Raw genomic sequence first — 24,259 nt, 5'->3', positions numbered from 1 at the left:
AGCTGAAGATGACAAGAGTTGATACCAATATTAATCCTTTTCTGTGAAGTTTTCTTAAATGCTTTTTTAGGACCTGTTTTAGGATGGGAACAAATTTTGCCAATGGAGACCCTATTTGCATAAAGAACAAGGGTTATGTCTTAAAACATAGGGATTGCCTACTTAGGGAATGTGTCTTCTAAGAACAGTAAAAATTATTTCACGTGCTAACTCTGCAAAATAAACAAAACAGCCTCTTCCACAGTTGTTCTTCTGTCTGCCAGCGTATCACTTACCTTGTGACTCTTGATGGGACCCTAATATTGAAGGACGGGAGGCTCCTGCTGATGTGCTTTAGACCAGTTTTTTTCGAAGTGTTGACCCTAGGCCAGTAATATCAACTTAACCTGAGGATTTGCTGGAAATGCATGTTCTCTGGACCATAAACTGAATGAGGAGCTTTCTGTCTCTTTCTTTCTTTTTTTTTTTTTTAAGAAGGGCAGGAAGCGTGAATCTCTTCCCTCTGCCTCCTTTTATTTACTTATTTTTTAAGATTTATTTTATTTATACAAGAGCTGGGGTACAGGCCAGAAGCACAGGAGGGTGAGAGGATTCACCAGAGACAGAGCAGGGAACAGAACAGGCAGACTGACAAAATACACCGCTGAGGGGAGCAGGGCAAGACAGGAGAGATCTGCCACGCCATGTGGGTATCTTCCTGGCCGGCTGGGATGAACCTGCACTTCAGAGGCTGCAGACAGCTTCACAGCCCTGCGCTCAACCCACTGCACCACCGGGGAGGCCCAGCTCTCTAGCTCTCTGTCTTTTAACAATTCCTCCAAGTGACTCGTAAAACTAAAGTTCAGGGCCACTGCTTTGTAATATGTTGGTAAATTTTCCACCAAAACAGGTATACACACACTGAAATTTTAAGTAAAGGAATAAAAATATTTTTCAGGTTATTGTTGGATAATCTAATTTTTCCTTCTATTTTCTTCTTTATTAAAATTTTATTTTTAGAATATTATAGAAATAGTGAATCATCTTTAAAAACATTTGGTTTAGTGATTTCAGAAAAAAGTTAAAACAATGACCTAAACAGTGCAGGAACAACTAGTAAAGATCAAGGGCACAAAAGCTTTTAATAGCATAACCTTACTCTATGAGGAGACATTCTAAAACTAGAAACTGTTCAGTTTCTTGACATGAACCGCACAAAGAGACATGGCATTCTGCTCAAGTTTATCTCTTTACTCTTTTATTTGCCATTCAGGCATTTTGCAGTAAGCATATTATGAAGAATTTGTCATCAAAATTTGTTGCTAGCTTCCCTTTTTTATTGTCAGTATTTTTAATGATGAAGGAATTACATTTCATTAGTAACAAGGAGCCCAAAGGCAAATGTTGTCTTTGGCACAATTTTGTAAAAGAGAAGACATCACAAATTTAGCTTTTTGTTGTTGCTTTTTTGGTAGTAGAAAGATTTTAGAGTTCTTGCCAAATCCCTTACAGTGAAATACCTTCCTTACCCACAGGGGTCAGGCTAGCAGTTTCAATAGTTTGAGTCACTTCCTATCTCCTGCTCAAAAATGATTGAAACAAAAGGGCATCTGAGCCAAGAGAGCCTGTCTTGGGCATTACTGAACCCAGTAATGGGTTGCAGACTCAAGCAGGACTTGCAAACTCAACCCAATCTTGGGCTCTTGTACTGAAAGATCTCTTCAGTAGTAGAACTAAATGGCCATTTGTTTGCTAAAAGAGAGAAGGCTAGACTCCAAAAGGAAATAGATATATGCAGAGGGAAACAGAATGGAGAAAACATGTGCCCCCCACTCCCCCTCCCACCCCAACAGAGAGATCTCTGGATCTGATTTTCCAGCTTTGAGTTGAGTTCTTACTGAGGTATGGCTATTCTATTGTGGAAAAAAAAAATCAATAAAGATTGGGTACAAAGAAAAGTAGATCTGCAGAGGTTGAGTCAGCAAATTTCAGATATTTGCTATGAAAAAGCACCCTGCAGTCAGTTTGACTATCACTAGCAGGAATCTGCCATGTGGAAGTCTCCAGTGTCCTGAAGCAACTTGCAGCATCCAACAGAAGCAATGGCATTTTCTTGATAGATTTTTCTCTCTTAAAGAGATTGAATCTGTCATAGCATTAAAGATCCTGAGTTCAAGTATGTCAGTGTGCTAGGAAATTGCCATATGTGGGCAAAAATGAATGCTTTGCTCCTCTAATATGCTTACCTTCTCTTTTTTCCTACTGAGAAGAACCCCATCTGTTCCAGTGACATATAAGCTGGATCCTACCTTTGGGGAATGGGGAGGAGGTGTTGGCATGAAAAATAGCAGCAGCACCTACTGGAATCCTTTTTCCACTGAACTGCTGTCTTCCAGGTTAATCCTTAAAAATTGATCGAAAATAAAGTTTCCTTTCCTCCACACAGTGGTGACTAATTTTAAGTTTATGCTTTCGGTTTTGGAGATCTTTTTGCCTTTTCTCTTGGTTTCTGTTGAATGAGTGAGTTCTGTTCCATGTAACAAAACAAAACTTTTTTTACCCTTGGACTCATCCTAAGGATATCTACACCGAGGAAAAACAGCAAATATGTCATCATTATATCCTGATTAGCAATGTACCTTTGTTAGCAATCCCTGTGTTCTATATCAGGGCAAATTAGACAAGACTCATAATTCACCAATTTTTAAAAATACCTTATTTTCTGTAATCAATGACCACAAAGACATTGCTCTGGGGGTCATATTTCAATAGAAGTTACCCAATGGAAGCCATATCATTCTCATTCATATATTAAAACTTTTAAATGTAATTTTTGATATTCAAAATATCAACCCCTAATACTCTTCTTTTTTAAAAACAAGAAACAAAATAGAGATGCTTGAAAATTAATTCATAGTTATCTTTATTTTCCTTCAAAATTTACTGACTGAAATGATTAAAATAATGGGTAGGCACAGAGCAAATGAAAGGCTTCAATCAGATAGGGTTTGAGCTTTGGCATTTTATATTTGTATCTTTTGGAAAGACTTTCTGTAGGACTCTTGCTGTGTACTCAGGAGATATTATGGTTCATAGGCTCATCCATAATCACCCAAAAGAGAGCCAAGTATTGTTTCAAAAACAAGCTTAGTAAGGTTTTCTTAACAAACCTATTTGTGTGTTGACATGGGAAATTCCTGTAGGCCACCAAAATTAATATTGAATCTTGTGTATTGGGATGAGAATTCTCCTTAAGCTTTTTTGCAGTGTTGATTTTCATATGCAGGGAAGCAGAATTTGCTGCCCCAAAATATTCCTCCCTGGCATAAGGATTATTTTGAACTGGTTATTTTTAATAAAGAGCAGGCATAGGAAAAACACCAAAAATCCAAGTAGAAGTTACCCTTTTTTAAAGAGATATTTACCAAATGAACAAATACTTAGAGGCCATTTTTAGCAATCTGTATACTATACTTATTGTTTATTTGTGATACTTGTCTCTTAGGAATACACATATAAATATGAAAGAAACTCAAAGATTTGCATAAATTCAGTAAAATCATTAGGTAATAACAATGACTTCAATTTTTTTTTTTGTGGAGAAGAAATATCTAGTGCTGAGTGTAGCCAAGTCATTCAATATTTATACAACAGCTAGTTGACACAGCATCCACATTTTCATGTATTTGCTTGTTATTGCGTTTACAAATACATGTTGCCTACACAGGTTTATTAAATCAGAGTATTAAAGAGAATGATCTCATTATCTCAGAGTTCTTGTTATCATATGACATCTTAACTTTCTTCAACAAAGCTCTCCTCACTGAAAAACAACAAAAGTATCTAAACTCCCTTAGGCTGCTGTGTATTGTCAGAAAATAAAAGTCTGCTACCTGATGCTAATACTCAAAAAGAAAGTGAGATATTGCTGACTTTGATAGATTAAAAATAAACTTTGGAAATACATAGCGATGAAAGTTTTCAGGAAAATGTGGAGTAATGGCTACATTTGTCCATTTTAGCCATTCTGTTTAGTTCTGACTCCTCAGGAATGACATTGTATTCTTTTATACTGAGATAATGTGGAACATACAACACTGGATGTATTTCATAGGGATGGGTTCACACTTCTTCAGATGTATGTTGCCACACCACACCCACTTCTCAGGCACCCAAAGTCCTCCAACTTAGTTCATTGGACTCCTTCCACACTTTGCTCCCCCACTCCAACCTTCCCCTTCTGATAGTTTCAGTTCTATAGTCATATTCTAGGGTTTGCTTTTGTCTATGCTTTTGTGAAAAATAATACAAGCTAAAAAAAATACATAACCAGCATTGACTTCAAGAGAAAGTTAATTACCAAGAAAAGCTATGAAGAAAAGCATAGAATACAGTAAATTGTTGGTCATTTCAAAAACATAGCATAGTTAATTATATAATAAAAGAAATACAAGACTCAAGAATTGGTGAAAAATAAAGCTGTTGTTCTTTTTAAAAATAGTTAAAAAATAATCTTACCAAAAAAGAACAGCCATTGATGATGAGTTTGGTTTAGTGCTGAAGTTAGTAATAATGTATGTTTTTCCCATATAGACTTGTTTCTCTGCTAGGCAGCTGATGGAGATATTTCTACAGAACAGCTTTTCACCCATTTCTAAGGAAGACTTTATGCAAATGAGTCCTGGAATCATCCAGCAACTGCTGAGTTGCTCTTGCCAGCTGCCCAAGGACCAACAGGCAAAGCTGCCGCCCACCACTCTAGAGAGTAAGTTCTGATTTTTCACTCAGAAAGTGAAGTATGGGGCCTCCCTAGTGGCCTTGGGGTTAAGTCTCAGGGCTATCACTGCTAAGGCCTGAGTGTGATCCCTGGCCAGGGAGCTAACCTACATATGGCTCAACAGACCTCTCCTGTCTCACCCACTGCTCCCTTAAGCAGTGTATTTCAGTAGATCTGCCTATTCTGCTTCTCATTCTGTCTCTGGTGAATCCTCTCACCTCCTGCACCTCTGGCTTACACCCCAGTTTCTTCTATGCATCAGTAAATAAATAAATCTTAAAAAAAGAGAATGTACACAATGTAAGTAATATTAGTGGTGAATGCAGGATACTTACTACATACCAAGCATGTTCTAAGCACTTTACACTTATCAGCTCATTTAATCCTTACAACATTATGAGCTATATATTCTTACTATTCCCATTTTACAGATAAGAAAATTGAGCCTCAGAGGTTAAGTGAGTTGGCCAGGGACACACAGCTGGGAAATGATGAAGTTAGGGTTCAAACCAAGGCAAGCTGATTCCCATATCCCAGTCTTCAACCAGTATGCCTTTCAATGCCTTTATAATTTTCATTGAATATTTGGTATTTTGCCTACAATTGATAAATAAATTTATTTTGCTCCCCTATATTTGACTCACTCACATACCAACTTAAAAGTCCATAGCTGAGAAGTGTCATGGTATAAGAGAATGACCTTTAGTATTGGGTCAGGAATGCAGAGTTGGGTCATGCCTTCTATCCCCAGCCAACTTATGAGCTCAAGCCATCTTTTATTTCCCTGAGTCGTTCTTTTTTTGTACACTGTGAGAAAGTAGTGAGATGCTGTGGGGCTTCCCATTCTTTCACATCATAACACAGATTTAAAAACAAAGGCACATTAGGATAAGTCAAAGAAGATTTTCTAGGATGGAAGTGACCATTGTGGGGAGGTACCAGACTCCACATCTGGCTGGCAGCTCCACGGAGTGAAGGGATCAATATTTGCACTCATCTGATTTCCACTGATTCATTGCAGAAGGTGAGTTCTACCACAAGTCTTCATGAGGTACACCTGAAATCCCAGTGGCATAATATGAACAAAAATGTGTCCTGTAAATTTAAAGCAATATGTATTTAAAAGACAAAAAAGAAGTGGTAGGCTAAGAACATCCACATGAATAGTAAAAATGTGGCAATTAACACATGCAGTGTTTCAAATATTACCATTGATCTGAGGGCCTTCTATGTATTTTTCAGAAATGCTTTTCTTTCTATTTGAGGTAGTCTACAATGCCCATAAAAGACAAATTGTTCAGCTAAACATTTCTAACTCACAGTGGATTCTACAGAATCAAGTGGTATTTGGGCATTTTATTTGAGCAAAAACATGCCATGTTTTTAGCTACAGACCTATGTGTTTAAGTTCCCCATTTAGTGGGAGGAACATAGCTTCATTAAAAGTTAGCAGCTAAAGGGCCTCCCCTGGTGGCGCAACGCTTGAGCACTGGGCTGCGAAGCTGCCAGCAGCCTCCGCAGCTCCAGCTCGATCCCTGGCCACCAGGTGAAGGTTCCACATGGCACAACAGACCTCTCCTGCCCCATCCGCTGCTCTCCTCAGTCTGCCTGTTCTGCTCCCCAATCTGGCTCTGGTGAATTCTCTCACCCTCCCGTGCTTCTAACTGTACCCAGTGCTTGTATAAATAAATAAATCTTAAAAAAAAAAAGAAAAAGTTAGCAGCTAAATAATTCAGTGCTTGGTGGTCAGTGATAGCTTGAAAATAGAATATGTTGCAACTCAGCGCCTCAGTGCCACATTCAGCCTGGTTCCCAGGAAAGATGGTTGTGTCTATGTGTAAATCAGCTGTCAGACCTGTTTGAAGTAGGTGCTCAGGAGTGGCTATGAATTTAATCATAGGTCAAGTTGTATTATAATGATGGGAAAGTTTCATCTAGAGTCTGGCTGTAAATCACCACACTCCAATCAAGATGCCAGATCCCATGGTTTCTAAAGGCAGAGAGTTCATTGTTTCCAGCCTGTCATTGACACATCAACAAGTAAACCCTGACTCACAGAGGACCTAAGAAGACTTATAAGCTCTTAAGGAACTTTAGTTGAGAAAAATCAATATGCAATGCAGGTGGCACAATCTGGGGCAGCCTGAACCCCAATATCATGTTACCAGCTAGTATCATTAACATTATCTTTTGTAGAGGATACACCTTCCAGAAATTTACAAATATGATGAGAATGGAATATCTTCCATCATAATAAACTTTAAATAGATATTTTCTTAAATTCTATGATGGGTTTTAAAAGGCATTACCAGTTAAATGTTTGATTTAAATTATTATGTATCTGTCATCACTTAAGGAAATGAATGTTGAATTTTATAATTACTTTCCTTCATTCTTTACAAACCAGTTTGCAATGACTTGTAATTTCCAAGTAGAAAACAGTATTCACTCAAATATCTGCAAACGAAGGAATACTAGTGTGAATAACCCTTTATGCTGGAGTCTTTTATACTTATTCTTCAAGCCACTTTTCCCCTTTTAATCTCTTTTCCTTTTCTCCTTTATTTCTTCTCCTTGCTCCTGTTTGTTTTAGTTGAATAATATTAAAATTAATTTTCTGGGGCCTCCCCTGGTGGTGCAGGTGGTTGAGCGCAATGCTGTGAGTCTGTCTGCAGCCTCTGCAGCGCCGGTTCAATCCCGGCCATCCGGGGAGGGTTCCACATGGGGCTGCAGACCTCTCCTGTCTCGCCTGCTGATCCCCTCAGCAGTGTATTTCATCAGTCTGCCTGTTCTGTTCCCCGCTCTGTCTCTGATGAGTCCTCTCACTCTCCCGCGCATCAGGCCTGTACCCCAGTTCTTGTATAAATAAATGGATAAATCTAAAAAAAAATTGCGTTTTATGAATATAAAAACCCAGAAACCTAGAAATAAAGAATCAATTTAGGACCCCACCAACTGGGAGAACATTTTTGCACCCAACACTAATGATAAAGGACTGATCACAAAAATCTGCAAAGAGCTGATGAGACTCAGCAACAACAAAGAAAATAATCCAGTCAAAAAATGGGCAGAAGAGCTAAAAAGAAACTTCTCTGAAGAGGAAATGCAAATGGCCAACAGACATATGAAAAAATGCTCACCATCACTTGTAATCAGGGAAATGCAAATCAAAACTACCATGAGATACCATCTCACACCAGTGAGAATGGCACATATTAAAAAAACTAGCAACAACAAATGTTGGCGAGGGTGTAGAGAAAAAGGAACTCTCCTGCACTGTTGGTGGGAGTGCAAACTGGTCCAACCACTATGGAGAGCTGTGTGGAGATTTCTGGACCTACTAAACATAGAGCTTCCATATGATCCAGCAATTCCACTCCTAGGTATTTACCCAAAGGTCACAGAAACATCAATTCCAAAGAGCACCTGCACCCCTATGTTTATAGCAGCACTGTTTACAATAGCTAAGCTTTGGAAACAGCCCAAATGCCCAAAAATAGATGACTGGATCAAGAAGATGTGGTACATATATACCATGGAATATTACTCAGCATTCAAAAAAGATAAACACATGCAATTTGCAGCAACATGGATGGCACTGGAAGGGATCATGCTCAGCAAAATAAGCCAAAAAGAAAAAGAAAAATACCGGATGGTCTCACTCATAGCAGGAATCTAGAGAACTTAAATAAGGGACCAGGAAAATGAATATAAGAAAGTGAAAATCAAAATCAACAAAAAACTATGAACCAGAGACACTTTTTGGGGGATGGGGGGCGGGAGGGGAAGGATTGGGGTCAGAATGGGGCATTTGCAAATGTATGGGGGAATATAAAAATAAAATTTATAAAAAAAAAAGAATCAATTTAGGGATTATAGAAAATATTACAATAACCCAAACTGCAGTTTGTCCACATTTATCCTATCAGCTATTTAGTCATTGAAAATAATAATGGACACTTTTGATATTATAAGTAATTTTGAGAGCTTTTGGAAGTAAATACTCATGTTGTACATACAATGAGCCCAAATGATATACTCCCTCTGTAGCACTGCTCCCCTGCCTTCAAAAGGTTTAAATGTGATCAGGTAAAAATCATGACCAGTGCCTGTCATGGTTTAAGTGAGAGAAATTAATTCATGACGGATGGGGGTCTGGGAGTTCAGCAAGTTCCTTGCTTGCCAGAGTGATTTTCAATGAGGAGTAGCTTCAAAGCAAAAGGGCTACTAGCAAGAGTCTTTTTATTCTTTCTTTTTCTTATTTAAGTATTTTTATTCTTTCCTTAAAAATTAAATTTTTTGCACAATCTAATACTTTTTAAACAATTTCATGTCCCAATAAGCTGTATGATAATATGGATTCTTCTGGTATTTTCATTAGCTGAGGTTATATAGAGGACAGTGAGCTCTGACTGGTTTTCTGTCTCCTTTTGACTTAGAATATGGCTACAGCACTGTGGCTGTGGTGCTGCTGACACTGGGCTCCATGCTCGGGACTACACTGATCCTTTTCCACAGCTGTGAAGAGAACTACAGGCTTATTTTACAGCTCTTTGTGGGCCTGGCTGTTGGGACTCTTTCTGGGGATGCTCTCCTCCATCTTATCCCCCAGGTAACCCCCTATTTTCTATTTCAAATGGAGTATTTCTAATTTCCTTTTACCTTTACCCACTGGAGATGTTTATGCAAAATTTTTACAGATGGCATTCGTATTTTTGAAATTGAAATAAAAGGTCACCAGATATAGGTTCTTGTTAAGGAAAATATCAGGACACATATAGTAATAATCCATAAATAAGTGTGAACGGTCTGTCAGATATTACTCCAGTTTTTCTTCAGTTGCTCCCAGCCCTCATCATATCCATTCTCTGCTCCCTGTTCTACCCCTGAAGGTTGTGTGGGTCTCAGGTCCCTGGTAGGTTGGGCTCAGCCATTGGGGAGGCCCAGCAGAAAAGACAGGCCGGAAGGGAAGAATAGCAGGGGCGTTTCTTCCCAAATTCCCCCTGGCTCAGGCACTGGCACTAGAAGCTGCTAATTCTCTGCAATGCTACAGTTTCAGCTTCCTTTGACCTTCAGTAACATATCTTTCCTTTGCCCTTTCATTTAATTTTTTTTTTTATTTACATCATTCTTCATTTTTGTACAATACATGCTTTCTCTGCTCAGATGTCCCTGTGAAATTCCCACCACCCATTCATCTGTGCACCATCACCATAGTCCCTGGTGCTCTTTCCTCCCCTGTTTTGATCCTACTCCCTCCTCCCTGCCCCCTGCATAATTTCTCTAGCTTATAGTTGCCTGTTAATTTTGATTTTCACTTTATTATAATAAATGATAATTATTTTACTTTCTACCCCCCCATCCCTTCTATAAATGAAACCATCTGATACTTTTCTTTTTCTGGCTTATTTCACTGAGCATAATCCCTTCCCGCTCCATCCCTGTTGCTGCAAATGGCATGAGTTTATCTTTTTTAGTAATATCCTGTTGTGTGTATATACCACATCTTCTTGATTCAGTCATCTATTTTTGGGCATTTGTGTCCTTTGCTCTTTCAGCCTGAAGCATGGTAATGGTTTCCTGGGGTTGCTAGTTTCTAGATGCCTCATTTTCTCTTGTTTATACCCTTGACCTTGCTCACAATAGTACTATTGTTGACCTCTTTTGATTTGAACCATCAAAATTAAGTTATCTACAAGAGTGTGCACTTTGGTAGGAATATAATCTAGTGCAGCCATTATGGAATACAATGTGGAGATTCCTCTAAAAATTAAGAATAAAAATATCACATGGTCCAGCTATCTCACTTCTGAGATAGCTGAAGAATATGAAAACAATAATCTTAAGCAGATATGTGCATCTTCATGTTCATTGCAGTATCACTAGCAATAGAATTGGAAACAACTTAAATGTCCATTGACAGATAAGTGAATAAGGGAGATGGGTATATTTACACTGTGCACCTATCAAAAAAGATGAAATATTGCCATTTGCAACAATATAGAGGATCTTGAGGGTATTATGCTTAGTGAGATAAGTCAGAGCAAGACAAATGCCTTATGAAACAAACATCGAATGAACTAAATAAACAAAAACAAGTGCTAAAATATAAGAGCAAAATATTAATTGCCAGAGGGAAGAGAGGAGGGAGTAGTAAATTGGGTAAAAAGGGTCAATTGTGTGGTGTTGGATGGAAACTAGACTTCTGGTGGTGAATGTAATGTAGTTTACACAGATACGGATTTATTATGCTGTACACCTGAAACCTATATAATGTTATAAATCAATGTTACCTCAAATTAAAATAATTCTCTTTCTTGCCAATGGTCATCTGGATTTCCCTTAAGAAAACTGTTACCACCAGGAAGTTGGTTCTTTGTTGAAACCTTCTGAGCCTCTTTATTTGTCAGAGACGAAAGGACTGGCCCCCAAGATGCAAGAATTCAGGCAGAAGGGTCTTTGGGTGAGGTTATCTTTTCTCTCTGAAGTCCCTTATGAGATAATAATATACGATGCCTAAATAATCCCCCCTCTTACAAAGCCTGAGATGGTAAAATTTTCCACAAGCCTCTGGCAATTTCCTACTGGTTCACCCTTGTTCCTTAGAGGCTCAATAATTATTAGATGTTCTGAAAATCACAAAGTGAGCATTGGAGAAATGAAACAAACCATTATTAGTTTTAATTTCCCTTGTAATCTAATTTTCTGGAAATATTTCAGGGCTTATTGGCTTGAGGCAGTGGCCAAGGCCTTTTTCTAGGTCACTGCTGTGGATTCATGGCTGTTCACTGCCAAAATCCTGGGAAACAGCACAAGCATCTTAAAGGTCCCTGGGTCCACCCCATTGGGGCAGCAGAGGTGAACTAGGGGGTGGGTACAACTGTCAGCTGATTCTACAGAGACATGACACACAGGGGGACTTAGAGATTAGCTGGGTTTCATGAAATTTAGAAGGTGATTTTAGATTGATTTTTTTCTTTTACTTGAGAAAAGAGATGAGAACAAAAATTATTGGGAATAAGAAGAAGGATATAGCACAAGTGTGGTGGAAAGTTAGGAAAACCAGTGGTTCCAGAAATGTGATCATGGCAAGTTTCAGAAGTCTGCACTGAAAGAGAAAACTCATCACCATGATTTCCTTTTTTAACTAGCTATATTTACTCAAAGATCTACTTTTTATTCTGAGATTGTGTGGCTTCTTCTGTTTGCTTTTCTGATAGTAGTGTTCTCTACTTTGTGAAATAATGGTCTTAGAAATATTAGGTAGGTGTCCTTTAATGTCTTTACCAAAAGAAAAGGTTTACTGACATATATTTGATTTTAGTTTTGTCTGCACATTCAATATACACACATATAAATGTAAACACATAGACTCACTTATGTGCACATTTGCATATACCTAAATATCCGCATACATATGTGAATGAACACATATACATACTATATATGCACATGTAATTTGTTTTTCCCTTTTGTAAATTTAATGGTAATATCGTAAATGTGGAAGCCACTGAACTATCCCCAAACTGCCTTCTTCTAGGGAGGGAACATGATAAATAATGATTTATGAGCTTGCAAGAAATCACAAGGTCAACCAATGGGATGAGTTAACTAGAGGAAAATACCTAATACTATCCTTTTGTATCCCAGGGAGCTGAAAATAGTGCTGGTCATTATTAAGCCTTGCTGTGCAAGCAAAGTTCAGTTCAGTACCTGGAAATAAATTCAGCTAAAGAATTGAGAGGAGCATATATGAAAATTAAATCATGTAGTAGAAGCATTCGTATGTCTAAAAGGAGACTGGACTTTGAATGAATTCAGAAGTTGTCACAGGGCTTCCCAGAGTGAAAGCTGAATACATTTAATACTGGACCTACTAATAAATATTTGAGTCATTAGAAATTATTTCCTTATGTTGCTCTCTCTTTCTCTCTTCTTTCTTTTTAAAAATATTTGCAGGTTCTTGGTTTACATAAGCAGGAGTCCTCGGAGTTTCACTATCATGAAAGCAAGGGTCATATTTGGAAACTTTTGGGATTAATTGGAGGCATCCATGTATTTTTCTTGATAGAAAAATGTTTTATTCTTCTTGTATCTCCAAGTGCCAAGGTATATTTAAAATTTTATCTTTTCTTTGACTTCAGAGTACTCAGATTAGTTCAATAGTACTTGAGCAAAAGTTGTTGGCATCTGCATGAAGTTGTCTGTAGAAAGGTTGGGGCTCTGATTTCTGGAATACGCAGATTATTCTAACTGGCCGCTTCTTTATAAATATGGTTATTAATTTTTAAAACACCTGTCTGGCACAGTAATGTACTTGTTACAACATGTTATTGAACCTTCATGGCTAGTTTATAAACAGGCCATTTCAAATCTGGTCTTTTAACCAAAACCAAATAAACCAAAAACTTTGAAAATTCACAAAATTACCCATCATTTTCTGACTTAAGGGCATCTAAAATTATAAAAACAAGAAGTTCATCATAGGATTTGTGGTACATCTTTTTTTGCCAAGCTTTAATAATTTCTTTCATTGTGCCTGTATTTGATGAATTTCTATTTATATAATAAAACATCAAACAGTGATTTACCATTTATGGATTTTTTTTCTTGTTGCTCTTATAGATTATCCTGTAAGAAAATAGATTAGCTGTTTGTTGAGATGATTAAAAAGATTAATGCTTGCTTATGAAAGACTCCTACAGTTTAAAATAAAGCAAATTTTTCTTACAATTTCCAGGGGCTGTGCAGTTCTCTATGGTTTTCTTCTTACTCACTGGCATTCCGCCTGTTCACATAATGCACAATGTCTGTGCTATGGGCACGCTTGAGTAGTCTTTTTAAAATATCAGTGCTTGTTGTTTGTTTTGACTCCTAAATTTATTCAAAGTTTTATTTTATTCATTAAAAAGAGAGAGATGATAGATGGATAGATATGGGTTAAAATAGTTATAGTAAAATGTCAATTGTAGGATGGAGAGAGTAGATATCTGAGGATTCACATTACAATTCTGACATCTTTTCTCTATATTTGAGTTTTTATAATAAGTAGATTTAAAATAAAATTCTATAAAAAAGAAAAAAACTCTGCTTTGATAAAGTAGGGCTGCTTTATACTGCAGTCAAAGGTGGATGCTACAGTAATTTAGAAGTTAAGAATGCCATCTTGAATCTCAGTACTTACTCTAAAATTTTTGGAATTTAAACTTCACAGAAGGAATTCTAACCTCAATAAACACATAAAGCAATAATAGAGGCCAAGATATTAGCATTCCAGGATTGGGGGAACTAAATTACAAAGCTAACATCTCAAGCTAAAACAAATAATTAGAAATTTAATCAGATGGAAATAAATAAATTCTCAATAGGTAAAATGTTACATTAATTCAGATTGTCCTTGGACTTGTCAGGCAACTTAAAATGAGTTTAGAAACATAGTTTCAAGATTTATGACATTGCATAATAAAAGGAATGTGAATGTTTTGAAAGTGCTTTAATTTAGTAGTAATAGGGCATAAGATTGTTTAAATTATCTTTTTGGTATCTTCATCAGAAAGAATTCTACATTTAGTTTTGTAATAAATACATTTTTTTCAGTAAATACAAAAGACAATGTAATATTAAAACCTTTTAAAATAATAATTAAAAATTTGAAATTATTCTTCAAGCATTACAAATATGTTTGATGCTTTAGAACAGTCTGTGCTTCAAGGGGAGGCATTTTAGCAAGTATTGCTCACAATGAGATTCCTCTGGTACGTTTTTTGTGTCACTCACCCCTTGGCCAAATGGCAAAATGTTAAATAGAAGCATGAAACTGACAAAGGCTGTACTTGTGTCTTTCTGGCTTTGGTACTAATGTTAAACCATCCTCATCCAGCAGGCCACATCATTGGTTAGTGGTCATGTGGGACATTCCCGACATCTTATTCTCAACTCTGAGTTAAGTGACAAATCAGGCAGAGGTAAATCTCCTTCAACTATCCAGTTGGTAGGTTATTGATTTGAAGTATTCTACTGATGTGATTACCCTCTTTTATTCCTTGATGATCAGATGATACTCACTAGTATAGATAAGTATTGCAGAAGCCACTTTTGATTTTCCTTTTCTTGACCATGATAGATACTGTTTAGAAAACTTTGCCTAGCATTTGATTCCTGATATAAAGAGTTAAGAACATTTTCCAGATGTGCCACTTCTGAAAAAAAAAAGTGTATGGATCAGACTAACATATATCCCCTTCATTATTTTGTTTACAAGATTCCATAAGCCAGTTGACCTTTAATTTTTTTCATTCTGACTAATCCTTAATCATGATTAAGTGGGTGCAAATAAATGTTGAGCAAGGAATTAGTTAGTACATCTAAGAGTGGGGTGTTCATTTCATAGTGCAGGAGAGAACTGATTCTGCCTAGTGAGATGTCTCATAAAAAGTGCCTTCCATCACACTAATTTTTCCATGACAATAATCCTCCATATGAATTCTCCAAACACAGCTCCCAATCAGGTTTCTATTCTAATTCTCAAAGTAACAAGTAAAGGGACAAGGAAATATGAGGTAATATGTGGTAGTTAGAAAACGTGCTTCCTCTAATCATGGGCCAGTAAGGAGTTCAAGCACAGATTCTGGACTGAGTAGAGATAAATGAGTTATTCCTGTGATATTAACACAGCAAAATAGAAGTCTGGCAGTAGACTGCAAATCTGGAGCTAACTTAGGGATATGAACAAAAATGGTCCTTTTAAAATGATTTTAAAAGCCTCCTTGTGTTTATTGCTTAGATATTTCACGTGTGGTTTGAAAGAAAATAACTTGAGGCTGAGATTAGTTTTAAAAATCACTTTAATGTTAAATTTATTCCTTCTGTTTGAATGAAGGGTCCAGAACCCTAAGATCCATGTAAACAATTCTCTGATGCTAACTGAATGAGTTTTGAACTCTTTGAATACACTAATTCATTAATAATATATTCACTATTCCTTTTATTATTTAAGCTATGAGATCAACCTAAAACAGAATAGAAATAATAAAAACTTTTAAGATTGTTTCATGAATTCAATTTCCTTTTTTTTTTTTTTTTTTTTGAGGAAGGAGAGAAACTTACAACTCTTTCCAATCAGCAAGGCATCTGGGATGTTGGCCTCTATATCCCTTCACATAATGTGACAATATATAGTTCTTTGAGGGGGAAATCTTGGGATAAATATTTGAACTTTTAATAAGATCTATAGAGCCTTGTGATTATAATCATATTTTTGATATAATGTAAAAAACATCACCTTTTTATTTCTCAGTCCACCATTTTAGGCAAGAGATCTGTCTTGCCTATTAACCTTCTATGAACTCTGTATGCCATAGACCTTCTACTAGATAGACCTTTTATTAACCCTGTATGCTATAGACCTGCCTTACTTCTGAGCCATTCTTCAAAAAATGAGCCTATCATTACATATTTCAAATAGCTGCTGTTCATTCTAACATGTGAATTTACTTTCTCTGTTTTACATTTTAAAAAAGATGTTATCGGTCTCAAAGTTTCCACATCTTTGGATGACAGAATTATATAAATATGTTTTTTAAAAGGACATGTTCAATAGCCTGGTCAAACAAACAAACAAAAAAAACCAAAAATCTTTTCATAGAATAGAATGAGGATCTGAAACAGGCAGGAGAAGTGACTTTCTTAAAATTAAACCCTGAGTCAATCTGTAAAATAAAATCATATAATCTTAGCTCACAGAATTAAATTTCAAAATTTCACTTCTCTATCATATGAAAGAACAAGAAAGTTTTAAGAGTTATTATGTTTAGATTTTTCATGCCTGTTGATTTACTTTCTTAATCAGCAGAACTCTTTCACTAAGTGGTAATGCAACAAAAACAGAACATTTTGTTACAAAGAATGAAATGAGGTATTGGGCTTGTATGGGTTTCTTCTCCATAACTGATCTGCTTGAAAGTCAGAAATCAAATCCTAGGTCCACAATCCAACATAAGGGAGATGTGCCAAGTTGTTTTTTTCTACAGCTTTGAGTTTCATAAAGGCTTACATAATTTAAGGGTCTGAATTTACAGACTGTCTCAGTAGCCTCTAGCTCTCATGGAAGACTATCTACAAAAGAATGCTATTTTCATCTAAATGTAGAGACTGCAGACAGCATGTTTATAGTTCTTCAACTCTGCCTTTTATGTTTGTCTATGAAATTTAGAATTCTAATATACACTAGAGTATTGAAATATCTTTTAAAAAATCAACATAACTTCAGATGTTTCATTTCTTCAACAAAATGATGATTATTGCTTATCTTTCATCAGCTATTTTTTTTCATTTAAAACAGAAAGGCCCAGAAGATTCACAGGCAGCTGAGCATCCTATAGGCAGTATGACGGTGCCTGAAAGAAAAAGTGAGTACCAATGAAAAAAGGAAAACCTTCAATATAGAAAGTGCCATAGTAAAAGGTTATGTCTGCTATAAAATAAATATTTTAAAATCATATACATTTAACTTGGAGTGTGATTTTCATTATGAAACTCTTGGCAAAAAAATGTTTGATAAAGACTTATTCCTGTCAATCTTTCAAACATACTACATGTTGATATCAGCTTGACTCCACTCTTTAACAATATTTTCCCCAATTGTTTAAAGTCTAGCCTCTGAAAATTTCCATTATAAATAAATACATCTGTGACTATCAAGACTCCTTTAAAATCCTGCTTATATGATGAGTGAATCTTACACTTCTCTATGCAGTCCAAACACATCTTTGGTTGTGTTTTTTTTTTTTTAATCATCACAGTCTACTAAAATATATCATGAATATTTGTCTCATTTATGATATATTTGAGACAGTGGGCTTCAGTCAGCAATGCTCCTGATGCATACATTATTCTATAACTCATTTGTTTATATAATTTTCAGCCAACTTTTCACTTTCTATGATTTTCCCTACTTCTGAATTTAATTTACCACTTTTGGACAGGATTTTATTTCCTTTTGTTTAACATTTCTAAATAATTACTTGAAGTTTTTAAAATCTGTTTTTGTTTTTAAAGATTTGTCCCAGGATCTTTGCTCTATTTCTCTCTCCCACTTATATTACCATATTGTGACAAAATTTCTTCTTATATTAATATTAAGGCATCATGATTAGTTTTCATATTCTACCACAACAAGAGAGTTACCCAATAATAAGAATAGCTTCCATTTATTGGGCACTTATTATATGCCAGGCATAGTGTTAAACACTTGACATGAATTATCTCATCTAACCCTCTACAACTGAATGAAGAATTATTATGCAAATTATACAAAGGAAGAAACCAGATGTTAAAGAGTTTAAGTCACTGCTCAGGATTGCATAGCTAGCAAGTTCCAGCCTTGAGGAACTAAGGAAATGGTAATATACCAGCAAGCTCTTTGTGATCATTCATTCATGTGTGCATCTATGTGTTTTCTTACATTCCTTCATTCAAGAAATGTTTGTAGGCATGCCATGATTCAGACATTCTGTATGCATTTATCTATTAGCAATAAGGTTGGAGATATAAATAAGAATAAAATCAAACATAATTTTAAAAATCACTATTCCAAATGTGTTAGATGTATTAAGTCCTGAAATTTATTTATTTGAGTCAAAGTACAATCTGTCCAATCCTGCTTTAAGGATATTGTGAGTAGTATTTTTTCCTTCTAAATATTTAGTTTTAGAAGTGGTTAGGATGCCTGACACCTAGTCATCCTACAACAGACATTTCTTTTTATGTGTTTTTGATAGAAGAAAGGCAACGCAGGGAGCAGAAGCTAGATTAGGGAGTAACAACGGTCTTGTTACTTTGTAGCCTTCGTATCTTTCCACTTCAGATATCAGAGTTGGCATACAGAATGAATAGTGAACAAATCCAAATTTGATTACTCAGCTGCCCTTTTGCCAGGGACATATTGAATTAGCTTCAAATATTTGATTACTTGTTTCATATTACCTCATTGGTAGAACTCAGCTTATGTTTCAAAGACAGGATGTGAAAATGCTATCCACATTCTGATTTAAATAAACCAAAAGCAAAATGATACAAGGTGCAGTCCCTGTTTCACCTTAGAAAATCTCTGATAAATCTGAAATGTGGAACTCAATATGGCTTCTAGGTACATAAGGAAAGGTAAAATGTTATGGATAATTCTGTAATAAGTACATTAAGTTACCAGTGAATGCTTTTCTTATCTTTCACCAAATATTGTTTAAATTATCTTAAACAACCTGCACAATGTGTTCCTTGTGGCTCACATGCAAATATATGTATTTGCCTTGTGGTTTGTTATATGTTCATGATCTGACATTTAATAACCTACAATAAAAGAGAATAAAATAATAGACAACAAAAGTAGGTCATAATATTTCTTAGCAGAGTATAAATGGGTAAAAAAATTCCAAATGAATATATGCTATTAATATAAAAACTACATATAAGCTTATGGAAATCACAATTTATTTTCATGCTTCAGTGTTTTCTAATGTATTACTTAAAATTATTTTACTTTCACAAAAGAGCTTTATTTCTGAAAATTGGCAAGAATAGCTAAGAGACCTGGTAGCATTATTAGATTCTGAGAATTTCCAGGCAATGCCAGTAAGAATTCCCTGAATTCAATAATTCAATATTTATTCTGTGTTCATATGACTATTGCCTGAAATGTGCTTTTTTTAAACTAAAGAATAAAATGAATTAGTGAATCACAAAAAGGATATGTCAGTTGCACAGTGATAGCTCTAAATATAGTATGGTTTGTGGAAGTAGAAGGCATGGGGCATCTTTGTAAAGCAGTCAACACACTATCTCCTGGTTGATAGACGGGTCTGTTTCTGCTGTTTTCTTCACTGAACTTACTATTTTATGGTGTAAAATATGAAATGAGTCAAACCAAGGCAGTCACCTTGCATTATTAGATGATATAACAGAAACCATGAGGTAACCTCTTCCTAGTTTTAATTAGTGCACAATTATTAAAACAGTGTGTTCAGTTCTAATAGTAGCAGCTACTACTTACACCTGACACTCAGCAGATATCAACTAAGTAATGAATGAAGTTTTAGAAACTGCCGTTGATTTTAATGACTATCCTTATCAAATGGTGTACTTAGGTAGTTCACTGTCAGAATAGTTTTCTCTGAAGTATCCTTTATATTCATTAGTCATTAGTCTTTCAGTTTCATAATTGGATTATACAAATTTACAATTTTAGGTTTTTGAAAACAAAAATTATTTTTATTGAAAAATTGAACCCGGGCCTTCCCGGTGGCGCAGCAGTTGAGCGCTGGGTTGCGAAGCTGCCCGCAGCCTCTGCAGCGCCGGTTCGATTCCCGGCTGCTCCCCGGCCACCGGAGGAGGGTCCCACATGGCGAGCAGACCTCTCCTGCCGCCCGCTGCTCCCCTCAGCAGTGTACTTCGGTCCTTCTGCCTGCTCTGCCTTCCGCTCTGGCTCTGGTGAATTCTCTCACCCTCCCGCGCTTCTGACTGTACCCAGTGCTTGTATAAATAAATAAATAAATCTTTAAAAAAAAAAAAAAGGAAAGAAAAATTGAACCCAATTGTGGTATAAATTATTTCATTAATTAAACCTATTATGATCTAAATTTTCATTGATTCTCTACTAATCAGATAATATGCTTTATATACTAGAATCCCACAAAACAGCTTTTCTTTTCTTTTTTTTTTTTTTTTTTTTTGTTTACTAGTTAGTCTGGGACAGGAAGTTATTTTCGGAAAGATAAGACATTAAGTCATTGTCCCAAAGCTAACTTTAGGGCCAACAGAGTTGGTAGGAATTCTGTCATGTCACACGAGACAGTCATTGAGGCATTTTGGGGTGGGGGTGGGTGGTCATTAGCACCAACCAGAAAGGGAAACTCAGTGGTCATGAAATAGCCAAATGTGCTCTTCTGCAGAATGACACTGGGGCCAGTCTGACTCAGAGGAGAGAGTTTGGAAAATAGGCTCCATTTTATTTTATGTGGAGTTATTTTAACTCCACAGGGATGTTCTTAAATTATTTTTAAATGCTTCACAAAAGACACACATGGAAAGGTCATCAGTGGTATTTTAGGAGGTTATAACAATATTATTTTTATTTTCTTTTTTGGCCTAGTGATACAAGGTGATAGACTAGTGAGTGCCAGTGCATAATTTATCTCCTAGCAGTTGGACCCATTAGAAAACAGGACTATACATCCCTGCATATTGGTTACCTTATTTGAATTTCTGTTCCTGACTTATTTTGTAGGCTAACATAAAGTTGGGTTATAAATTTGAAGAAATTTAAGAATGTCAAGGGTGGATAGGAAAGTTGGTACTATTTGAGGGAATTCATGAGCCCTGATTTTTAATGCTTTTCTCATTTCTGTTTGGTTCTTTAGGCAAAACCATTAGCTTGTTAGCAATAATGGTACTGGTTGGAGACAGCCTGCATAATTTCGCAGATGGCTTAGTGATAGGCACAGCTTTCTCATCTTCGTCTGAGTCGGGAGTGACCACAACTCTTGCTATTTTGTGTCATGAAATCCCACATGAAATGGGTAAGTCTGACAGTAGAATCACTGTTATTTGAGAAAGTCCTATCTGTAGATGTGGCTCACTGGGTTTCTTATTCCAGCATATGGTTGAAAGAGGAATGCTTTCTATTCACAATTTACTTTAACCATAAGAAGAGAGCTAGCAAAAAAAGGTCTCTACCTCAGGATACACTTCAATTAGACTCATTGCCCAAGGTCAGAAGAGACTCTATTTGAGTTCTGGAGACATCTGTAGGGGAAAAAGTCATTCATAGAAACTTCTTTTTAAAGATCTTGGGCACAGGCTTTAAAATCTGCATATTAAATGTGGGAAAGACATTAAGAGGGGAACTTTACCCATTATGTTAGCACACAGGCCAATGAGATATAATAACATTTAAATTCAAGCCAAACCATGGTTTCATCAAACTGATTTATACAAAATGTTTAAAGTCACGCATAAAATTGAAATGACAGGCGTATTTTAGCAGATGCACATAAGACTCTTTTTCTCGATAATCTTAATAGCCCTGTAATTCAAATCCTGCCTCTCAGGAACCAGAAAGAGATAGAATAGACCCTTCTGAAGCAGGCTCAAAAAGATTAGAGGTTGGCCCCCGGCACACTCATGTCCTGGTGAGAGGTCTTTTTGCTCTCTCACTCATTTTCCTATTTTCAGGCCTCTATTGTCCCCTGGTCACCCCTTGTCCTCTATTATTCACTGCCTATTATTCAAAAACCTGACACTGACTTATTATTGACCCATCCCTCTCAGACTGGTTTATCCAAAGTTCTTTGTAAATCTATTAAAATGTACCTGGTCTGAGTGTGTCACCCTGTGGTTCTGCTTGAAGCTACTATAATAATTCCACAGGGAATATGACAGTCTGTGGCAGGCCAGCAAAGAGGTTTTAAGACATGTTCATTATCCAGTGGAACTAGGAAATGGAGTCTACAGGTTCATTTTTGAATTGCAGCCTCTTCTAGATTCCCCAAACTAAGAAATAGAGATTCTCAGATAATGAGCCATTCTTTTGGAAGAAAGATATGGAGAAAAAGAAGTCATTTTTCTAAACTTATTAAGGCAGTAAAGCATTTCCCAAAGGAAAAATTTAATTTCCTAATCAACCAGTATAATAATTTTTATATCTTGTTTTCGCTTTCCTCACAATGCTTCTAGTATAAATAAGAAAAGTCCTTATGATGTTTACTACCTCATTATTTTATCTGGCAAGAATTCAGGCAAAAAATGTTTAGAAAATCTAAGACAGCAAATGTTTTATTTTGCATTTATCTAAATTGAAAATGTCATAAAACATCAGGAATGAGAGTAGTAAAGAAATAGAACTCTTGAGATGTAACTACCTATAAGAGCATAATGAATTGCTTATGATTCCTAGAGAAATATAGGGAAGTGTTTTAGTAACCAATCATTCAACTTATTTATGAAATTCGTTTCAGTTGTTAAATTTTGAAACAACTTAATTGCACATTACTCTACCAAAGGCATCATCAGTTAAGTAATTATAATTTCTTTTTCCCTTAAATATCAGGAGACTTTGCTGTGCTCTTAAGTTCTGGACTCCCTATTAAGATTGCCATTCTGATGAATTTTATAAGTGCTCTAACTGCCTTCATTGGCCTGTACATTGGCCTCTCAGTATCAACTGATCCATGTGTGCAAAACTGGATCTTAACAGTTACTGCTGGAATGTTCTTATATTTATCCTTGGTGGAAATGGTAAGCTTGTGGCTTTTCTATTTTGTTTTTCCAAATGCTGAAAATGTAAAACAGAAAAAAAAAACAACCAGTAAAATAGAAGTGTAGGTGGGGAAAGAATAATGTTAACAATATAAAAGACCAAGGGAATATTCTATATAATCCCAAAAAGTAAGTTGAAAGCAGAAGAAACATATTTTAATATACACATAATATTGACATTCATTTACTGCTTGAAAAAAAGAATGAATAAAACTCATAATTTTTATAATTGTCAAAAAGTGATATAAAATTTATCCTGTTCTGCTTTTGCATCTATATGTGATACCTACACTTCCAATTAAAAAACTGAAAAGTTCTGTTAAACAGGCAACTATTTTATTCATACATTGAAAAATAGTTCAGCTGAATTTGGTATTAAATCAAAAAGCTATTTGACTTAATTAACAGTATTTTTAAAAATAATGATTTTGCCTTTAGTTAAGTTTTTGTTTCTGTACTGTCATGTCAGTGAAATGAAAAAGAATTGTAGTAGTGGGTCTCTAAAACTGATTACATGATTATATGTATCCTGGAGTAGAGTGTAATAAGCAATCTTGTAGGTGATATGAGGAACAGGACCTTTGGGACTGATATGGCAGCATCTAGCTATTGCTCTGGAAGTAAATAAAGAAACATGGTTTTTAATGGAAGAGTCTGGAAAGCAGGAACTTGTTCTGATACAAATAGAATGCCAGTGCATTTGGCAAGTAGACTTCAATAAGAGGATTCTCCAAGTAAAGAACAGTTTTAAAGTTGTGTAAATATTTCTGACTTTCTGGTTGTTTTCCTAATTCTCATGCATGAGATTCATAAAAATGAGGTAAACACCAGAATGTGTTTCCTTTTAAGTGTTGTTACACATTATTTATGATACTTAGGTAATTTCTTAATCTTGATAACAAAGAATAGTAAAATTAAGGCAAATTTGATTCCTGTTTTCTAAGCCCCATTCACCACCTAACCCAGGATTATCAATCCTGCAATTCTTCTAGTTTGAGAAATCTGGATTTCTAACCTTTCGTGGCTTCGAAAACACACTGTCACTCGTCATTAAATGTTGTGAGTGACATATTTTAATAAAAAAGGTCTAGATATCAACTCACAAATTCACTCTTGAGCATCCTTATTTTTGAATATTTTGAAGTTCTTTTCTCTTTTTGAGTAGTTGGAGATGGTTGCTGTATTCCTTTAAGT

The 24,259-nt window shown here is 35.8% G+C and overlaps 1 protein-coding gene across 3 annotated transcripts in view; it reads left to right on the top strand.

Moving 5' to 3' along the window:
- Nucleotides 1–24,259, top strand: part of SLC39A12 (solute carrier family 39 member 12) — a gene marked incomplete at its 3' end in the record, with an annotated part of 63,692 nt that overhangs the window by 15,311 nt on the left and 24,122 nt on the right. The window contains exons 5-11 of one of the 3 annotated variants that reach the window (XM_084254231.1): nucleotides 4,573–4,744; nucleotides 9,196–9,368; nucleotides 12,716–12,865; nucleotides 14,640–14,747; nucleotides 17,097–17,163; nucleotides 21,169–21,327; nucleotides 22,857–23,044. In XM_084254231.1, coding sequence (XP_084110357.1) covers nucleotides 4,573–4,744; nucleotides 9,196–9,368; nucleotides 12,716–12,865; nucleotides 14,640–14,747; nucleotides 17,097–17,163; nucleotides 21,169–21,327; nucleotides 22,857–23,044 — 1,017 coding nt within the window. Of the gene's footprint in view, nucleotides 1–4,572; nucleotides 4,745–9,195; nucleotides 9,369–12,715; nucleotides 12,866–14,636; nucleotides 14,748–17,096; nucleotides 17,164–21,168; nucleotides 21,328–22,856; nucleotides 23,045–24,259 lie in introns of all 3 variants that reach the window. The other 2 variants (XM_084254230.1, XM_084254232.1) reach the window with 2 other exon arrangements.

Source organism: Talpa europaea (genome assembly GCF_964194135.1).
Source record: "Talpa europaea genome assembly, chromosome: 14".
NCBI lineage: Eukaryota > Metazoa > Chordata > Mammalia > Eulipotyphla > Talpidae > Talpa > Talpa europaea.
The sequence above is the reverse complement of the archived record's forward strand: the minus strand, read 5'-3'. Positions and strand labels throughout refer to the sequence as shown.